We start from the raw sequence: 22,292 nt of genomic DNA on the forward strand, positions 1-22,292 counted from the left end.
TACCAGTGGTTACCTTTTTACGTTCTTTTTACACCTCTCTTGTAAGTATACCCGTGCTATTGTACAAGGCTTTTAAAAGAAGGAATAAATGTTTACTAAGAAATTATTGAATACCAGACATTCTGCTCAACTCTGTTAATGCTATTAATTACCACTGGTCCCTGTATAGTAAGAAATATTAAACATGCTATTATAGGTATGGAAACTGATGCACAATCATGTTACATAATTTCCTGAACGAAACCAAAAGCCAGTATTCAAATTTAGAACTCCTGACATTGTCTTTTCAATTCCATCACAATTGATTCCCTTATAGAGCTACTTTTGCTAATTTGAAGCATGTAGTTTCCATAACTATTCATAGTTTTGAGAATCACTTTTTCATATGATGACTACCTAAAAAAATTTCTTTTCCAGATTGGAGTGTGATTTATTTACATAAAGTTCTTATAATGTAGCACTAAAGAAAAATCCAATAGGTCTTTTTATACATTGCCTATACAATTTTTTAAAAATGAAAAACCTTTTTGTTATGGCATTTTTTTCAAACATACAGAAAATACAGTATAACAAACCCATCACCTGGCTTTAACAGTTTTTAATTTGTGACCAGTCTCATTTTATCTATACACCCTTCAGTCCCCCATTATTTTTACAAAACTATAATTTTTTTAATAATTAAACATTTAAAATTTTTTTACTGATATATAACATATTAGTTTTAGGTGTACATCATGATTCTATATTTGTATATATTGTGAAATGATCACAATAAGTCTCGTTAACATCCGTCACCATAAATAATTACAAAAACATTTTTTCAATTTAAAATTTAATTTTTTTAAATTTGAAAGTAAATTATTTTAAAGATTTATTTTATAAATTATCAATAAATATTTCAATATGTATCTCTAAAAGATAATCTTTTTAAAAAATAACTACTATTTTCTGCCTACAGTTTATAAATAATATTTCTTTAGTATTAAATATCCAAGCAGGTCATATTTTCCTGATAGTCTTATATGTGTATGTGTATGTTTAATGACTTTTTTGAATCAGGATTCAAGTAAGACTCATATAATAACTATTACTCAATATGTCTGTTAAATCTCTTTTTATCTATGTGCTCCCCTTCCATCTTTCTTTTCTTATTCCTTACAAGTTTTGGTTGAAGAAATGAAATGTTTATTTTTTAGGCTTTACAGAATATGGATTTTTCTAATTGCATCTCAGTGATTTCATTTAACTTGTTTTTCTGTCCCTTGGATTTCCCATAAAGTCTTAGTTAGATCTAGAGTCGTTTTCCTCTGTATCTAAATTATTTATTTATTTATTTTAAAATTTTTAAATTAGTTTCAAGTGCACAAAACAATGCAATAGTTAGACATTTCACTCCTTACTAATAAGCCCCCCCAATCTATTGCTCTCTGACATCGTATATAGCTATTATAATTCCATTGACTCTATTCCCTATGCTATACTCCATGTCCCGTGACTATATATATATATATATTAAATTATAGTTGACATACAATATTATTCAGCTTCAGTTTCAGGTGTACAGTTCAGTGATCAAGCATCTATACCATGAAGTGGTCTCCCTAATAAGACATGTACCTATCAAAATCTTAACATTATTGCTTATATTCCCCAAACTGTCTTTCATATCCCTGTGCCAATATTGTAGTTACCAATTTATGCTGTCTAATCCCTTCCCCTTCTTCCTCATGCCCACCCCCCTCCTTTCTAGCAACCATTAGTTTTTCCTCTATATTTCTGAGACTATTTCTGTTTACTTTCCTCATTTGTTCAGTTCTTTAGATTCCACAAATAAGTGAGATCATATGGTATTTGTCTTTCTCTGTCTGACTTATTTTACTTAGCTTAATGTTCTCTAGGTCCATTCATATTGTTGCAAATGGTAAGATTTCATTCTTCTTTGTAGCCGAGTAATACTCCATTATATAAATGTACCACAGTTTCTTACTCCAGTTGTCTACCAGTGATTTCAGTTGTTTCCAAGTTTTGCCTATTGTAAATAGCGCTGCAATAAGCATAGGGGTGCATATATTTTTTTGAAGTAGCGTTTTGGATTTCTCTGGATAGATACCTAAGAGTGGAATTATTGGGTCATAAGATAGTTCCATTTCCAGTTTTATGAGACACCTCCACACTGATTTCCACAGTGGCTGCACCAATCTGCAATCCCACCAACACTGCATCAGGGTTCCCTTTTCTCAACACCCTTGCCAGCACTTGTTGTTTGTTGATTTATTGGTGATAGCCATTCTGACCGGAGTGAGGTGGTATCTCATTGTGGTTTTTATTTGCATTTCTCTAATGATTAGTGAGGTTGAGCATTTTTTCATATGACTGTTGGCCATCTGTATGCCCTCTTTAGAGAAACGTCTCTTCATGTCCTCTGCCCATTTTTTAATTGGGTTGCTTGCTTTTTTGGTATTGAGCTGAATGAGTGTTTTATAAATTTTGGATATTAACCTCTTACCAGATGTATTACTGACAAATATCTTCTCCCATTCAATAGACTGCCTTTTTGTTTCATTGATGGTTTCCTTTGCTGTGAAAAAACTTTTAAGTTTGATGTAATCTCATATGTTTTTTGCTTTTTTTTACTTCCCTTGCCCAAAGGGATATATCAATAAAAATATTACTCAGGGTAATGTCTGCAAATTCACCACCTATATTTTCTTCTAGGAGTTTTATGGTTTCGGGTCTTAGATGTAGAGTCTTGATTGAATTCAGGTATGGAGTGTGTGTGTGTGTGTGTGTGTGTGTGTGTGTGTGTACTAGACTACTTCATAGGTAGTATTTCTGTACTGTCTTCAGGAGACAGTAAATATCTGATTGTCTCTCTTTTTTTTTTGTAATATTATTAGCTATTGATGACTATTGCTTAGATCCATTAATTCATTAAGGGTTGCAAAGTGGTTAGATTCTATTATTGCTTACTTGTTTATTAGCTGGAATAGGTCTATAAAGAGAAATTTTGACAACCAGCCTTTTCAGGTTCAAAAGAGACAGAGACAGGGAGATAGAGAGAGAAACTTCCCCTCATGAACTATTTGGTTACTCTTAGGTATAAGTCACCTTTTATTTGACAGTTTACAAAATAGTGAGCTGGTCCCCTAAGCCTCCATCAGTGGTGACCAATGAAGTGGGTTTTTTGTAGTTTTTCATTTGAACCTTAATTTGAACTTTTGGATTTAAACATATGTATAACGTATATGATGGCTTTTACTCCATTTTTTTTTTTAATGCAAAACTTGTCGAAAGATGGGGCAGTTTGACTATCTGTGGTCAATAAGGCGAGCTCCTAAATCCTTTTGATGTGATCTTATTATAGTCTTTGATGGTTTCCTTGCTTTATGATATGGCTCATCTTATGCAGATCCTGCCCTAATCTTGGAACCAATCATTTTTCTAAGAAACCCTCATTCCATTTAGTGGGAGATGGTACTTAGAGACCACAATCTAAGCTAGAGATGCTATTTAGGCTTGATCTATCATTGTCTCGAGGCCTTTTTAGTTGGTCAGAGTTAGGAAATATTTGTTTTTCTTATAGATAAATATACATCATTAATTTATGTCTATAGCTCCATTTCAGAACCATAGGGTTTTTTTGTTGTTTGTTTTGTTTTATTATTGGGGAAGGGGAACAGGACTTTATTGGGGAACAGTGTGTACTTCCAGGCTTTTTTTTTTTCCAAGTCAAGTTGTTGTCCTTTCAATCTTAGTTGTGGAGGGTGCAGCTCAGCTCCAGGTCCAGTTGCCGTTTTCTAGTTGCAGGGGGCACAGCCCACCATCCCTTGCAAGAGTCGAGGAATCGAACTGGCAACCTTGTGGTTGAGAGCCCACTGGCCCATGTGGGAATCGAACTGGCAGCCTTCAGAGTTAGGAGTATGGAGCTCTAACTGCCTGAGCTACCGGGCTGGCCCAGAACCATAGGGTTTTTACTTAAACAATCTCATCTGTGTTTTCTCTCAACCATGCCAAAAATTTCACTTCTCACCAAAGGATTACTCATTTGATTTTTACCAAAACATTCATAGAACTGTCTCAGAATTAAGGTCCCACACTACCACCAATATGATTTCTGAAAACTGTTTAATATTTTTTGTTTTTCCAGCTCTTTTATTTCTTAGAGTATATCTTACTGGGGATATGTAGGCAAATTTTACTGTTTTAAAATCATTTAGTATAGTTCATTTCTGTGTGGCTAGAAGCATTTTTACAAAGCATATTTAAAGGGAAATTAGGATATTTAAAATACATAGTGATATTTTCATATTTGGGGTTTATCAATTTCACCAAATTGCAAAATTGAAATAATCTAATTTTAAAATTCACAAAATAAATGTATAATTTTTTTGTTTGCTAGGTGCTAATGTTCATGCTACAACAGCAACAGGAGACACAGCCTTAACCTATGCTTGTGAAAATGGACATACTGACGTTGCAGATGTTTTACTTCAAGCAGGGGCCGATTTAGTAAGATATTTTTAATTTCAAATATTTTTGTGTTAATACTCATTCATTTATTTTTAACATTTAGAAAACACAGTAAAGATTTATGTTTGCATGCTTTGTACAAAATAACTTTTTTTAAGTTTGGCTGTTCTAGTTTTGTTGCATTTATTAAATGTATTTAAAAATAGTTTGTTTTTAATAGGGCATACTATTTCATTTCCTAGGTAAAACTGTTTGTTTCTTCCTCTCGCCCCAATCCCATTTAGCATTCCTGAACTTTTTAAACTGCCCTGTATTAGACATATCATAAATTCAAGATATGTTTACAGATTAGAATAACCTATCAAATCACTTTGCGTGATTTCTTTTGTTTCTCTAATTAGACATTTAAAAACAAAGCTACTATCATCTTCCTAACAACATTATTAAAGCATTCTATTATTTTTCTCTTCTTTCAGTATTTTCTACTCTGGCTTTTCAAAATGTCCCATTAGGTGGCAGGTTCATATATGTAATATTCCTTTACAACTATGGTAAATTGTAAATCATATGCCACTTAAACGTTCATGCTTCTTAATGAAATGTGTGCTTTAGCTCATTTTTATTTTGTAAGGGTACTTTAAACTGCTTTCTAGACTTAGTACCAGAATTCCTTTATATATTTCATAAAAATTTATGAGACGTGTTTTAATGGGTCAACTTTATTAGTTTCAGGTATTTGGCGGGGAAATATGCAAATATTGCCTTTTAAAGCATTTCCAATAACAGACATTCCCAAATAGATACCTGAGAACATTGTTCGAAAATAATTACTGACTAAAGTAAATGTATAGTATATGCCATTTATTATCGTTTCTACAAATACTAAATATTATAACGGTAACACTAGCATTCATTCTCATTAATTAGGATCTTCCCCATCAGTTAGAAGTTCTGAGGTGTACTTTTTTATTTGAGAATTATGACAGAGAGATATTTTAAGTAGATTTCAATCTTCTACCTTCTTTCTATATCTTTTTCCTTTTTTAGAGTTGCTTTGAGTCATCTATAAAAATTAAGAATTGAAGTATTTCATCACTTGAAATAAATAGGGAAGAGCATAAAAGATTAAACGAAGTTTAATACTCTTATCCTCTGAATTCTTACCTGAATTCTTTCTTCCTTCTCCCATTTTTCTATGGCAAAGTCCTTTATTACCCTGTTGAGAGTTCTTCTGAAAATATTAAATAGGAAAAAGAGGAACTATCTGTTAAATGCATTCTGATCAACAAAACTTTACTGATTTTGACCAGGTTAGACATCTATTATGAAATATTTTCAAATGTTTTATTTTTATAGTCTTCTGGAATTAGGTATAGTGTTTGTGATTAGAATTCCTTAGAAGAATTGCATTAAATGAACAGATAGAAAGATTTGAATTTATCAGAATATTTTACATTTAAAATAAAATTTTAGAAATGGCTCAGATGAATATATATCTTAATTAAATACGAGGGTAATACTGTTATTTTAACATAATTGTTTATTTTTCTATTTTGAATTCTATGCATTCATATTTACGTGTAATTACATAGTATAATATGGTTATTTTCTATTTTTCCACTGTTTTTCATAATTTTTTCCATAATGCTACAATTTCTACATTTACAACTCTTGCATAGTATTCCATCAAGTTGATGAACCATAATCATTCACTTATTATTGAACTTTTTACTTGCTTTTCAGTTTTCATTTATAAACACTGTTAGATTTAATAACTTCATGTGCGTAACTTTTATTTTCTCCTTTTGAATTATTTTATATATTGATTTTAACTTTTAAAAATATGTTACTTATTCCATGCTTTTGCACTCTGGAGAGACATTTCAATTTTAATACTAGTTCTTTTCCTAATTACATATTCTTTATAGAAGATATGGAAAGTATGGGAAAGTACAGAAAGTTTGATATTTAAAACCTGTAAATAACCTTTGTGATTTCAGGCTTTGTTATAAGCCAGAGGGAGTTTGAAAAAAGACCTAGTCAAACACAAGAAGTGAGTAAAACAGGCATATTAGTCCCTGAGTCCTGAGAAAAAGTGACCCATAATTCTTACTAGCTAACAAGGCAGTAGCATCTATCTTGTCCTCCATTGCAAGGAGTGGAGATAAATTCCATTTCTGGCGTCCCTGAGGTGTATTTTTGATATCTAGGTTTACTAGTTCTTTAAGTTAAACAGGTGTTTTTGTAGGTTGGCAAAGAACCTTCCCTTTTTGGGGAACTATTTTTACCCTCACTTTGAAATAAGGATGTGCAAGTAAGCCTTTGGAACAGAGTCTGGACCAACCCCTATGCTTTGTTAGATTTTAGAGCTTAACTTTTGCTATAATTCAAGATTTGATATTATATTTTTAAAACTGTTGTTTCCATTCTTCGAATTATTCTGCACCAGAATCAGTTAATATATTAATTATGGTTTTAAATAAATTTAATGCAACAGTTTAGTTTTCTTGTATTGTTTCCTGAGGTGAAACTGAGAAGTTTTAGGGCTTTTCATCTAAATGTATAGTGGGTATAATGGAGAACTTAGTTTTGAAGAAAATCTAGAAATTTTCTTATTTATTGCTTTTAAAAAATTCATAGCCAGAACTGATGGCATACTAGAGCATTTTCAGGTAGATCCTCATAATATGTGTGTCTTCTAATTTGAAGCTTAGTTATTTGAAACTTCATTTTTTTCTAGTTTTGAAATATTTCAAATTAAAAATATTTATAGATACTTGCAGTTAAAAGCACACTGAATATCCATTGTATTTGGAGATTAAGGATTATGTAGTTTATCTAACTTTTTAATTGCATAAATTTGAATAATCCATTATTTAAAATCTTTGGACTAGTTTAATATTATTAAATAGGCCACTTAAAATGTTCTTTTTGAAAAATCAATAATTAAATTAAAAATTGTCCATTAATTCCAGAGTTTTTTGTAAATTCTCCCTGTTTAACATGCAGAATCATTTTAACTACTCTATAGGCACTGAGCTTATTCTATAATATAAGCAGAGAGCCCTGAACAAATGACCTAACTCATATCGTCCTGTTATTTACATCTCTTGTTACCACTATAATGGGAATCATTATATTTTGAAATAAATATTATTTCTTTATGTGTGTTTTTTCCTCTGCATAGTATCTTTGTTTATTGGCTCAGGTTTTTTTTTAGTATTTGGTGTGATTACAGGTACAAAATGATGTAAACCCATTGTAAGAAAGTTTGTATTAAAATCCATTAACAGTCTGTAGTGCTTAAACTCTAAAAGAAATATTTAGGAAAAAACAGACAGTCTTTGGAAACTACTTAATCTTATTTCTCTGAGAAGGAGTTTTCATATTAGCAGTCTCCTTACAAATTTGTTACTGAACTGCTTTACCAGAAACAACCAATAAATACCATTTAAAAACTGAAGTTGACAGACTCCCATGGTCCTTCAGCCAATGCTATACTGTCCTGTGTTACTCTAGGCCAGGGGTGTCCAAACTGCGGCCCACGGGCCAACTGCGGCCCGCAATCCATTTTTTATTGGCCCTGCAGCAAATTCCAAAAATATATTTAGTTTACTTAAATAAACCAGGTGAGGCACTACGTACTTCACCTCGAGTGAGTGGCCCGGCTATTTGTGTATTTTACCGCATATAACCCTTGGTAAAAAACGTTGAAAAAAGTTTGGACAACCCTGCCTAGGCCATTCTCCCCAATTACTAGTCTTTAGACCAGAAGGCAGACTTTTAATATTTCATACTTGTTCTCATCTCTATAGCTTACTTCAGCTCAAGCACTTATGACTTGATTTCTCTTACCACAGTCTTCTAACCAACCTGCAATTATACTTCTTAAGTTGAAGGTGGAGAATTTTATATAGTTAACTATTTAACAGTATAATTTGGATTATAAAATACTACTCTACTTTTTTTTTTCTCTTGCTTGCTTTTAATTTCGACCGACTTTGTTGTCTATATTTTCCTGGTTTCCATCCCCGTGTTACAGACACGACCCTTGTGTATGAAAGATGACTATATCAATTCAGAATTTCCAAAGCCCTGATGAGGGGTATGGATAGTATGTTTAGTTGAGTTGGCTAACATGTAAAAGGTGTTTTGGTGTTTGTGTTTCTCAAACCATTTGTGAAGATGGTAGAATCTTTCTCTTTTTACCATGGCATATTAATTTCAGCATGAAATCATTGATACATTTGTTAAGACAGAAGAAATATTTATCTTCTGTGGCATTTTCTTCATATGTATTTGCCAACAAAGCTAAAGTTGGAATGGGAGGTAGAGTGATATATAAATCAGTTAAAAAGTATTTCTTCCTTGTCTCCAGCTCCTTTGGTTTTTTATTTCTAGAAGAGTTATCATAACTGATCAGTAGGTTCTGAACTCAAGGAGAATTTCCCATAATGAACAACTAACAGATATTAGAGAAGGTAAATACATTCTAGTTATATTATCGAGAGATTTTTGTGACCCAATTTATCATTATATAGGCCTGCATTGCTATTCAAAAGTAGACTGACTTAACAGAAGAAGTGCCTATGAAAGGCATCCTACAATTCTAGATCTGAGTGGAGGTCTAATGAGTGACAAAAGCTGTGCTAAGTTGTTTAGAAAGAACTGATGCTGAACATTAGACAAGGCACCTAAATTTTCATCATAGCCATCGAATCACTGATCTGTAAGCAAACATTTGCCTCAATTTTTTCATCTATAAAATGAAATTTGATAACATTTTCTGGAATATTTTACCAAGGTCGTGTAAATATTCTTTGGCTCTGCTGGGTGTCCTTGGGCAAATCACTTAAATTTTCATAGGCTTCCTTTTTTTCTTCCCCTCTCCCCCCTCTTCATTCTCTCCCTTTTTTATGAAGGGTTTGGACCAGATGATCTTTAATGACCTAGCTTAAGAAATCTAATTTTATGATTTTTAAAGAACAACTTGACCAACTACCTGTTGGATGTATTAAATGGACTAGATGATCTTTGGAATTATCCAACTATAAATTGATTCTCCTTTTCCGGCAGTTAAAGTTTATTTCAAATAGCAAATAAACTTGAGTTACATCATCTCATCTTTTAAATCTTCAGACTTTTCAAAATTTCCTCTGATTAGGATTGTTTTCTCAGCTTTGGCTTTCAAGTATACATAAGAAATGTTCAATGTAAAACAAGGACTTTAGAATTCCATTTTACTTTACAATGTTTGTCACCTTAAAGATAGGGGTGGAAGAGGGAGAGGGTACCCAAAGACATGAGATAGAACATGATTCCTTTCTTTATGCTCATAATAAATCTGCTTTAGATGAAATGGATCGGAGAAAATAAATAGAACCCATTTAAAGAAGTATGGTAGGCATAGTGTTGCTAATTATGGGGTCTTTGCCATATTGAATAATAGTTGGTCCTATGTCAATTAGTTATTTTCCTCATTGTGGCTAAATTTATATTTAACGAAATTCTTAAAATTACTTGAAAAATATTTTTTTCTTATTTTTAAGTACGTAATAACGTTTACATGGTTCAAAATTTACAAAGTATAAAAAGATCCCATGGGTACCCGGTTTTTCTCTCCATTGGCAATTAATGTTGTTCATTTCTTCTATCCTTCTAGAGTTAGTTTATGTATATATGATGAAAAATCACATACATTAAAAGAAACATTCTTATCAATGTTTAATTCTTCATATAATTCCTTATTGAAATAGACTTTTGATTTTCATTATACTGATTTTCTCTGTAGTGTTGACCATAGCTTTTAAGTGTTTATTATTTTTAATGTTTTAATAAAAATTGAAGCACTTTTACACTGATAAGGAAATAGAGCCCTTTGAAGATGTCACAGTGGACTATCACTGATTTTCATCCCTAACCATAAAGTAAGTTCTCTGACCCTTGTTGTTTTCCTTGGACTGTATTCTACCAAGCAAATGAACTTTTGGGGAGCATTTTCCTAGAATAGTTGAGCTAATGGAAACATTAGCACCCTTTTGTTCTTATTCCTGGAAATTATTTCCTTAAAATGGGATTTAATATGGACTTCCCCTAAAATAAAATAAAAAATTTGAAGGATCAGTTTGTTATCTATGTTAAATCTTATAAAATAGAAATGTGGACCAGGTCTTCTTTTGTAAGTTATTTTTTTTTTAATTTAAGCAATATGTTGTGTGTCCTTCTAGACATTTCTATACACCCAAGTATATATATATTCTGTGTATATGGGCTATACGTCTTTTTTTTATACAAAAGGACTTGTTACCATATATGAGTATACTCTTCTGCAACTTTTTTCTTATTAATATTTTTCTATGTCAGTTCCTATAGATTTCTCATTTCCTTTCACAGGTACCCAGTGTTCTATCTAATTTATTAACCAGTTATTCATAAACATCTGGGTTATTACAATTTTATATATTACAAATGCGACTGTGCTAAATATTGTTAAGCATATTTATATATTTTTGCTACTTTTATAAATATATCTATAGGGATAAATTCCTGCAAGTGAAATTGTTGGAATATCAAAGAGTTCACATCTAAATTTTTGTTAGTTGCTGCAAAATTGGTTAAAAATGCCGAATTAGTCTATACTTCTATTAATGACTGAGACCTCCTCACTTCCCATATTCTCAGTAACATGAGTTAGATCCTTCCCTCCCTCCCTCCCTCTCACCTTCCTTCCCTCTTTCCCTTCCTTCCATTTTTCCTTTCTTCCTTCCTTCCATCCATTCTTCATGTTTTAATATTCTAATCTTTGATCATAGTCCCCAGGTTTGTTTTATCTAAAAAATCTCCCCGTGTTCCAAGTAGCCCTATGAGCTGCTCATTAATTGCACCTCCCGGCTCTATAAAGCACAGGTATAAAGTTACTTTCTGGAAGACTATTCAGACATCATTTACAAATGCAAATTTTGAAATTTTTTGTTCATTTCTTTAAAGAACAAATTTATTTTTTGAAAATCAAATATTCAAACACTATCTATTGACTTCATTCTGAGAGAGGAGATTAATGTATCTTCCACCATAGGAGTTTCAGGAGTTATTTTTTACGTTACCATGATTTTAAACATTTGTGTTCTATGACCCTATTTCTCACAGTTGTTTAACTTTAACTGTATATTTAAGTGGATTCAGTGTTTACTTTACTAGTCTTTCATATTACATAGCCTCTTAATTCCTAAATTTTTAAACTTGCCTCACTTTTTGGCTGGCTGATATTGGTATATTGACTTGAATTTACTCCTCTCCCCTAAAAAAAAAGCTCACAGGGCTTGCATTTTTGAAACTACTGTATGTTGTATTTATAAACAAATATGGCCATATATAAAATTAATGAATCACTTGTTTTTCCCTCAAAATTCTAAGCAAGCCCTCTCTCTATTCTACTGTTTTGTGGTACTGAATATTGCCAAAGCCTGCTAGAATAGTCCCTGTTATATGTAAGTAACTTCCTATTTATGCCTGGATTATCATAAGATTCTTTCATTATACTTAAACCTCTGTGATTTCACCAGAATGTGTCTTGGTGTTTATTAGTCTAGATTAGTTTTTCCTGGAAAACAGCGAGTGATTTTTAACTGAAGATTTTTGCTGCTCCTCCGCCTCTTCCTGCTTCTAATGTGGTTTTTGATGGTTTCTTTATTACTTAGTTTCTTCTGCTCTTCCAACTCACTTTTAAATCTCTTCTTGCTATTATATCTCTTTGTCTAGCCGTGAGTTCATGTTCTCTTTAATTTGTTTAAAAATATAGGGGAATATTGACTAAAATTTTATTGTTTCCATGTTTGTAGGAACTTCTTAATAGGTTCTATATTGGATACTTTGTGCTTATTATTCATATTCAAATGGGGCTTCCTATTTGTTGAAAATCATACAGGGGTGGGGCAGGGAGAGGAAGTGAGCCTTAACAATCAGCCTCTCAAATCATATAGTTGTCTCAGAATACTTTCTCACCAAACCTCTACCATAGGAGCATGCATTCTCTTAGGGTAAGTAAGCACATCACCCAGGTAGAAGGGAGGAGTGACTTAGAGTGAAGCCCTCTCTAGGCTGCATTTCTTTTATTTGGAGACTTAGTTGACTCTGTTCAGTGACTGCAAAGGTTATTGCTGTTTCCTCAACCGTATATATCCCTGTCTCACCTCTCTCTCAGGAGTCTAGGTCTAGAGAAAATATAGATATTCCATCTCTCAAGTTCTTTGAAGTTTCCTGTTTTAGTTGAAAAGTGTAAGCACTGAGTGCATTTATAATGGGGGAGGGGGAACTACATAACTATTTAATCATCTTACAGTATTTTCCTTATGTTTTCTCCCAACTTGTGATATTCCCAACTCTTTTGATTTAATTATTTTCTTTGGTTAGATGTTAAAAGATACTGCCCTTGATTTTGTGGCTTTAGTTGTGCTTGGAGACAGGCATGAATTTAAATAGTTCAGAAGAATTATATCTGCATATGTTAAGCTTTATATTGAAGTTATATTGGTAGAGAACCATATTATCATACCCTTAAAAAGAATCATAACTGCTCCTGAGATTATGGTCTCTACAGATGAGAATCTTTTTAGTTGAAGATCCCGAGTTAATGAAGCCTAGCAGCTGAAGTACCAGTCACACGGTCTTCATGGCCAATTGTGATTTTTATTTTTGGAATCAGATCCGTGAGTTGTTCTTTTTCCTTTCACAGGACAAGCAGGAGGACATGAAGACTATTTTGGAGGGCATAGATCCGGCCAAGCATCAGGTGAGGGTGGCCTTTGATGCTTGTAAGCTACTACATAAAGAATAGATGTTGTAGGTAACCAGAACTCTGGATATCTGAATTCCAGCCAAGAAGTTCCAGAACCCTGGTGGGTGACAAAGGAAATCTTCTTCAATTGGAAAATATTATGAAGTTCCAATAAAAAGAGATTTACATTACTAGTAATTTGCTTCCTTAGTATTCTTTTTATGTGGTATTCCTTAAAAAAAAAACAAACAAAAAAAAAAACCTCTTAGGTGAAAATAGATTTTCTTATTCACATAGTTCTTTTGTATTCTCCCTTGTTGGGAGAGTTAAGATACCCCAGAGAGAAAATCTCAATTATAAAGTCCTTTGTATTCAACTTGTTTATTAAAAGAATCTGAAATTTAGATATAGGGTAATATGTTGGATTGTTTTATAAAATCCTCAGGTAAATGAAAACATTAGTTATATTATTTAATGGATAAATTTGTGGATGGAAATAAAAGAAAAAAACAACTCTGATGCAAAATGAGTCTTTTCAATTAAAAATGTTATTCATGCCCTAATTTATATAAAGTGAAAATCTCCTTAAAATTTTCTCCTGTTACCTCCTTTTGAAATTGGTTTTTAAGGTGAATACTTGTTTGTAGGCAAACATTTCTTTTGGAAAAGTGTGTGGAATTTGTGCCTGATGGTCTTAAAAGTCAAGCAAAGTTAATATCCATTGTAATCAAAAGAGATTTGTTTAAAATCAGGAGCAGTGCTTAATTATGAGTTAGGAATACATTGTGATTAGATCACAATTAATTTAGGCCATTTAAAATGAATTTTTCAGTATCAAGCCACTCTTAATTATAATGCTTATTAAGTATCTTTATTATTGGCTTGTGAATAAGTTGTTATTACATTCTAATTTGAACAAAGTAAATTTATTTCCCAAAATATATGAAAATGTGAACTTTTACTCAGTTTGTGTAATATCTCAGGCTCTTATCAAGAAAGTAAAGCTGAGTTTATTTCAGATAAAATATTTCTCCCAGGGCTTGTTAAAGGAAATGTGATTATAAATCTCTCTCTAGCTATAAGTCTCAAAACTTGAGATACTTTTTAAAATAAGGTTTGTGGTCCCACTTTTAGAGGTTTCAATTCAGCAGATTTGAAATGGGAGTCTGTATTTTAACTGCTATCCCAGGGATATCTGATGACAAGACCTCCATATTCCACACTTTGAGACATTGCCAGAGTCTGTGCAGATTATTCTGCATCATTATTGAGTTTTTTTCTTTTTCCATCTTTGCTTTATAGTCAATCATTCTTCGCTCATCCAAACTGAATAAGCTTGGTTTTTCTTTGTTACTTGTAAATTTTAGAAACTGAGCGAAACACAAGCCCTAGAACAGTGCCTCTTAATCTTTTTTCCATCTCAGTTCTCCTGAGGGATATAAATCTCATCAGTAGGTAATGACTAATTACCTAGTGATAACTAGATCACTAAAGTAATGACTAGATCACTAAGGTAATAACTAATATAGTGGTAGGTTGGAAGAACATACCCTGAAGGGGGAGTATCAGAGTCCTCTAGTACATATGTAGTATAAAACAGTCTCCCTTCCTTCTCCTGTGATTCTGGTCCTTCCCTCCTAGACAATGTTCTCCTCCCATGCCCAAAAATCACTGCTCTATTCTATATAGTTAAAGTCTATATACAATGCATGCCTTGGGTTGGGTGCCCATGACTATGATTTCAAAGGAAATCAATTTATTATAAAGAAAAACTTAATTTAAAATTGAATTTTGTAATCTAAAACCAGATAGAAAAAACTACACCATTTTTCTCATAGTGCTTACTCATCAGAACTAGAACTTTACAGTGCATTTTACATGGATAAGCTCTTAGGGGGCTATGAGCACTAATTATCCATCTATTAATATATTTCAATCATTAGTGATTAACTTACCTTAATAAACTTTTTAAACATTAACTTTTTATTAAGGAATAACATATACACATGTTGTTTAATTTTACTACTCAAAATTGGAAAACTTACGAGTTTTTCTTGATCTAAAACTATCTGTGAAATACACAAAATTCCTAATGTGATTTTTTTTGTTTTTGTTTTTTAAGAAAAGGCTAAGTTCTCTTTTTCTGGGTTATTATATACTGAATGAGTCCTTTTCAGCTATCTTAAGGTTGTTTAAATGTTAAGTACAAATGACTTCCAGTCAAGAAGGTAAAGTCAGTGTGAGTATATTTTGAAACCTGTCTGCTGTCTGTCATTTCAAGTACATAAACATAATAAATAAAATATGGGAGAAAAACAAACTAAACTGAAAAATAATATAGCTATACCCAGAAACAAGGTTAAAGAATTCTGGGGACTAGAAATGGAGATGGATCCACAGCTGAAGCTATAGGCCTTAGAAGAATTTAGGCTAAAATAAATGGGCAGTGGGGACTGGGATTTCAACATGTATGGGGGAATAGGGACTGAATGCATCTCACATGAACAGGCCAATAAATCTAGTGTACTTGAATGAAGCAAGGAGCTGGGACCTTATTGCCCTACCTGTGAAATAAGATGGGGAAAAAAACCTCCATGCAACTTCCCACAGTTGCAGTTAGAAATTAGCTTAATTGTTCTAGGTAGAGGGAAGAAGCAAAGACAAGAGTGTAACTAAGACTTAGAGAACACCATTCTTTGATTTAGTGAGTAGAACTGAAAAAAATCCCATGGGGCCAGAAGCTTACATTACCAATGAAAGATCTACTTATTCAATGGACTTTAAGGGCCCAACTTAGGCAACTGTCAAACCATCTGATGAAAATGGATAAATTTGTGGATGGAAATAAAAGAAAAAACAACTCTGATGCAAAATGAGTCTTTTCAATTAAAAAAAAAATTATAAAGCCCAAGTGCAAATCTATGTCAAGAGAGGTAGTTAAAATACAAGCAAACAAATGAAAAGCAAAACAGAGACTACATCCCTATGGAAATTGAAAAAAGACTTCAATCTTTAAATTTTAAACATGTTTATTTTAAATTATAACCAATAGCTGTAAAACAATGTGAGACAATAAAACAAAAGCTGATAATTATGAATTAAGAACAGGTGGATATGAAATAAAACAAATTTAAAGTTTGGGATTGTGGAAATAAAAAATCAATATGTAGGATAAATAGTGTATTGAACATAGTTGAATAAGAATTAGTGAATCAGACAGTAAAACAAGAAATAAACAATATAGCACAAATATGAAGAGAAATTGAGAGAAAGTCTAGATTGAGAAGCTCTACCATGCATCTCTTTGAAGTTCCTGAAGGAGAGGTTGGAAATAGAAAGCAGAGACAATGTTTGAAGATATAATGATGTAGAATTTTCTAGAATTGAAGCCAGACATGAATCCTTGATTGAAAAATTAATCACTGAGCAAACAAATAAAACTGTAGAATTTTAGGAATATAGGAAAATATCATAAATGCTACTGGAGGGAAAAATGCATTACTTACAAAGCAACACCACATTTTTGACAGCAGGTTCTCATCAACAATAATCACACCCGGCACCACCATCACCACCCACCACCACCACCACCACCATCTCCACTACCAGCCCCACCCTGCTGAGGGCCCTCAAGTTATCTGCATACATGCCCTCATGCTATAGGATGGATGTGCATGGAGCACAATAGACTGGCTCGGAATCTCAAACAGAGCCTCTACCTTCAGTGTCACCCAAAAGTGAACTGTGGCGGACTGCGCCAAGCTTTAATAAAGCGAGAGTTGATGTCTAAAATAATAATCACAGAAGATAGTGGGAGTTAATATCCTTAAAATACCGAGAGAAAAATAACACAATATAGAATTCTGTACTCAACTACCATTCCAGAGAAGGAAAAATAAGCATATTTTCAGATCTACAAAGAATAAGAGTTTACACCTAAGACCCTTGATAAAAGAACAACTAAAAGATGTGTACATCAATAAGGAGAAAAATGAACCCTGGAGGAAGGCGTGGGATACAAGAAGCAACGGTAAGCAAAGAAATTGGTAAAACATTATAAATATAAATTTTTGATATAAACTTAAATTTTTATGCCTGAAACTAAAGTTATACTAAAATTCCAGACAGCAATGGCATGAAATTCCAAGGGATGTGTTAGAAGGTTAAAAGCCTTTCTAGAGGCCTTGTGTTGTTCAGAAGAAGAGGATCACATACTAAATAACTTCAAAGATATTTTTAGAAAAATACATCAGTAATTAGAACAAATACAAACCTATTGAACTGAATTGTTAAAGGGCCTAGACTTTTGAATTAGATTCAAAATCAAAATCTGGCAAATTCTGTTTTCAGGAGACAAATCTAAAGCAAAGTGACAGGGAAAAATTAAAAAAGTGATAGAAAAATTATGTAAGGCAATATTAATGTCAGACAAAATGGAATTTTAGGCCAAAAGCATTTTTAGAGATTAAATGCTCCTCCAATTTATACTACAATCATTCACAAATCAATAGCTAACCACGTGCCTCCAAATAAAATAGAAAATTATAAAATTACAACAAAAATAGATCTACATTTATATTAAGATATTTTGATACTTCTATGAAACTGATAGATCAAACAGGTGGAATAATTGTTAAGAATAAAAAAATCATGTTTGCTCTTATGAATAAATATACTATACTATATATTCTTTTCCAATACATGGAATGTGTAAAAATTGGCCATGTTTTAGGCCACAGAAAAGTCTTTAAAACAAACTCCTTAATCATATGGACTACATTCTCTGATCTCTATTGCTTTAAAATTACAAATCAACAAAAACTTTTTAAAAAATCACATACGTCTAGCAAAGGAAGAAAAATATTTTTACGTAATTCATGGGTTAAAGAGACAATCATAGTAAAAATTACAAAGTAGAAATTACCACAAAAACCACATCAAAACTTGGGTAAAAGGATATAGCTAACGTGGTCTGTAGAAGGAAATTTATACACAAACACACACACCTATATCTATATATAGGTAGGCATATATATAAAATGGATGGAAATGAAGCTAATAAAAACAACAGAACAAAGAAAAATAATAAAGATAAAAGCAAAATAGAATAGAAAAGAACATAAAAATAGGCATAAAAAACAGGTGTGAAAAGCAAAATTAAAAGCTGATTTAAAAAAAAAAAGTAGATAAAAGAAGCCAGACTTTTTTTCAAAAGGGAAAGGCAGAGGTAAGTCATAGACATTTAAATGGAGTTATCTGATAGAGTAGAGATCTTTAAAATTTGCAAGGCAATCGTAGAAACAATAAATTTGAATACTTAGGTGAAATGAATACTGATTTTTTTCTATATAAACAATCAAAATTGACTCAAGAATAGGAAACCTCTGTAGAACAATAACTATTACAAATTGAATCAGTAGTTTAAAATCAGCCATCCAATGAAGGTAAGAGGCCTAGATGGATTTATAGGTGAATTTTACCAAATATTCAAGAAATACATAGTCCCTATACTCTAGCTGTCCCCAAGAATAGAGAAAGAAGAAATGTTAAACTGCATAATATGTAAGTTTATAGCCTTAGAAAATAATTTTCTGTGTTTATGAAGAAAAATTATAATTTATATCCTAAAATTTTATTGATCTTGAACAAATATTGGCTGTACTAATAAACCCAACATTCATAAGTAAGTAGTGTACACAAATTTGATTCCTATTTTAAAAGAAGGAATTAGTGGTCAGATATTTTGGTACCAATGAGATGTGTTGTGGGATATACAGTATTTTAAGACATGAAATATTATAAATACATTATAAAGATGTGGCATTGTTTTACCAGCCATTTTCTCAAACATAATTATATTGTTCAAAAACCAAAGGAATGAATATATATTTATAGGGAGGAAAATAAAATGGGCAGTTTTTCATACTGTTTATTTCAGAAATTTTATTAGTATGTTGAATTTTAAAATTTGATTTGGTCATGGGGGTGCACTTCCTGATTTCTTTTGACAGCTATGGTAATATTTTAAATATGTAGAACTAGCAATTACTTTAAAAGTTTATTCTAAAACAGGGCTTTCAAAATCTTTTGTCTTTGCCATTACTCATGAGATCTATATAGTTATGTTGATGGATGTCACTGCCAGGCTTAAGAGATGAGAAAGAAAGGAAAAGAGAAGTGATTTGACTGGGTCTTATATTAATTTTGGCTCCAAAAGATGCTTTAGGGCTTATGTTCAAGGGATGTCATCTTGAACCATGCTAGAGCTTGTTTTCCGGTTAGGTCTTATTTTCGGGGAAACACGGTAGTGTTGCCCACCCATGTTTTAGTAATACTGTATTATCAAATGCAGATAGTGAATGTCTTACTTTCAGTTTAGCTACTACTATTAATTTCGGGTTAAATTAACTTTTCTATCATTTACCTAGTAGAAAATTAAAACTTTAAACCTCAGTGCTATGAGAGGGAAGATTTGAGAGGTCAGTTATGCTTAGGTTCCTTCGTAGTAAACAGTATTCAGGCACTTCATTATTTTAGGTGGTAGGTTTATAATGGTAAGCAAAAATGGACATGATTGCTGTTCTTATGGAGCTTACGTTTTAGTGGAAGAGACATGTTAGCCAAATATTACACAAACTAGTATATGATTGGAACTTTTGAAGGAATGGTTCATGCAGCTATAAATCAATAATAGGAAGAGTGATCTAGTTAGGAAGTTCAGGGAGGTCTTCCTTGTGGAAATAATACTTGACTTGATGTGAAGGATGAAAAAGAGCAAGTGTTACAGGGAAGGGAGAATAGGTTGAGCAAAAAAGGCCCTGAGGCAGGAGAGGAAATGAGTTTCTAAAGGAGCCATTTATTTCCAGTGTGTTGTTGACTGTAATGGTAATTCAGAAATAAGGCAGATGAAAAATTGGACAAATAATTGTCTAGGTCTTCCTGAGTAAGATCTTCATGGTGTATATTTTGTTTTGTTTAAATTGCCAGAATCATAGATTTACCTACGTTTGACTAAGTTCAAAATCCATTCTAAAGCCAAATTATTTTGACATTATCTATAGTTATTCATTCTGCCATACCTTAGAGTTAATACAGGTTGTTGTGTAATCAATATACATAACAATTAAAAAGGCAAAGCATAAACTAATTTTTATAGGAGGTTGAAAGATTCCACACTATCAAGATTTTTTAAAAATCTATTAGCGTGAGATTTCTGTTACTGCAGTTCAGTGTAAAGTTTCCCTTTAGTTGACAATCTACTCTTATTGCTCATTGTTGGTCTCCCTGAGTTGTAGATCAGATATAGTTGTGTAAGTAGACTAAATTCTATCCTATTGGCAGAGCACACTATTTTTAAGTTGACCATGTGGTAGCTGAAAGATTCTCAGTTAATTAAGAAGAACAGAGCTGAAATAAAGCCTGACTTAGTCACTTCTTTATCAAGTTTTTCTTAGTAAAAAAAGATGACCAAAAACAGAAATTACTGTTTGCATACACAGTGAAAGAGGGGATAGGTGAGAGAACTTTTCACAGAAACGATGTTATCACTACATTTTAATACTTAGATGAATGTAATAAGAGTTCACAGTTCTCCCAACGGACAGTACTACTTACCATACAAGTCAGCTCCTTTCAGCGGATTTGATATTAGGATGGTTGGAAGCTGTTTTATCATTCATTACTCTTGCTTGCAAACTTCCTAGAAAGAATAACAATCTTTCTGTTATTATGAAACTGTTCTTTTGCCTTTTATATTCAGATATTTAATTTCTACTCTAAAATATACCTGCTCATTGGTACATTTTTCGTTTTCCTTTGCCCTTTACTCCTGAAATACCTTACTTAGTGTTTATCTTCAGCGATTGGTTTCTATCCTATGATTGAGTTCTTATTGGCTTCTAATATAAATTCAACTTCTTCCTAATCACCTCACAAGACTTAAGACTCCTTTTTCAGAAAGATGAATAGCTAGGAAAGCATCTTTTTTATTTTAGGGTTAGGAAAATGCATCAATTTCCTCTTTGAGGATCAGATTGAACATAAGTATTAACTTTAAGGGCTGTTTGCTATGTAAAACTGAACTTGACCTTAAATGGTTACACCATCTAGTGTGGACTGAAATTAATCCTATATTTTGGTGGAATTGAGAGATAGACTACACTGAGTAAGTATTAAATCATTATATCTTATGTCATTGGTACTAAGTATTTAAAACAGATGCTTAATGAGTTGGCACTAATGGATTACTTTTTGTTTCTTTAATAGGAACATGAATCTGAAGGTGGAAGAACACCTTTGATGAAAGCTGCAAGAGCCGGTCATCTATGTACTGTGCAGTTTCTTATTAGCAAAGGTAAAGAAAGTACAAGTGATCATTTCTAAGAGGCTATAATTTCTGAAAAAAATTCCTAAACTATTGCAATTTATGTTAAAGCTACTTTACCTGCAGTATAAGTAAGGTATGCTAGTCTTTTGTTGCTATATTTCATTTAGTAATCATAGAGTTCTTGAGGTACTTACTGGGATCTTTCTTTATGAGTTTGAAGTTCAAAGTTTTTATCAACCAAACAGCAGGTGGTTCCCAAAAGTTGGAAAAGTGAAATGTAATAAAATGTCCAGTTACATTTAATAGATAGAGTATTGTTTAGCATTTAATGATGAAGCAGTTCTGCTGGGGGCAGGTGGAGGGGAGAAAGTCTGCTACTATTGTTTATGGTTCTGTTGAATTAATCAATTTTACAAAAGAGTTATTAGTATATTTATTTATTAGGTTATATTTAGGCAAAAAAGTTCAAACGATGGATGAAGAGGTAGTTCAATACTGTTTACTATAAAAAAGGGAAATGCCACTGAACCCATGTTAGGTTGAATCATATAAAGTTGTCATTTTATACGTCAAAAATGATAATATCGGCAATTTCATTTGGTTCAGCCTAATTCTGTATTATAGTGATCGAGGTACTCTGGCATCTGATGAAAAGTCCTAGGATAGGATGGTAAAATGCAAAGAGGGTTTACTCAGGTGATGTGCTATTAAAATAAACATTTT

General features: G+C 32.2%; 1 protein-coding gene across 10 annotated transcripts in view; it reads left to right on the forward strand.

The window, feature by feature from the left end:
- ANKHD1 (ankyrin repeat and KH domain containing 1) overlaps positions 1-22,292 on the forward strand; it is a 113,192-nt gene that overhangs the window by 45,440 nt on the left and 45,460 nt on the right. For 6 of the 10 annotated variants that reach the window (XM_074313634.1, XM_074313635.1, XM_074313636.1 and 3 more), the window contains exons 10-12: positions 4,400-4,509; positions 13,202-13,258; positions 21,509-21,596. In XM_074313634.1, the coding sequence (XP_074169735.1) occupies positions 4,400-4,509; positions 13,202-13,258; positions 21,509-21,596 (255 nt within the window). Of the gene's footprint in view, positions 1-4,399; positions 4,510-13,201; positions 13,435-21,508; positions 21,597-22,292 lie in introns of those variants that run through there. The other 4 variants (XM_074313637.1, XM_019740240.2, XM_074313640.1 and 1 more) reach the window with 2 other exon arrangements.

Source organism: Rhinolophus sinicus, linkage group LG10 (genome assembly GCF_036562045.2).
Source record: "Rhinolophus sinicus isolate RSC01 linkage group LG10, ASM3656204v1, whole genome shotgun sequence".
In the NCBI taxonomy this organism is placed as follows: Eukaryota; Metazoa; Chordata; class Mammalia; order Chiroptera; family Rhinolophidae; genus Rhinolophus; species Rhinolophus sinicus.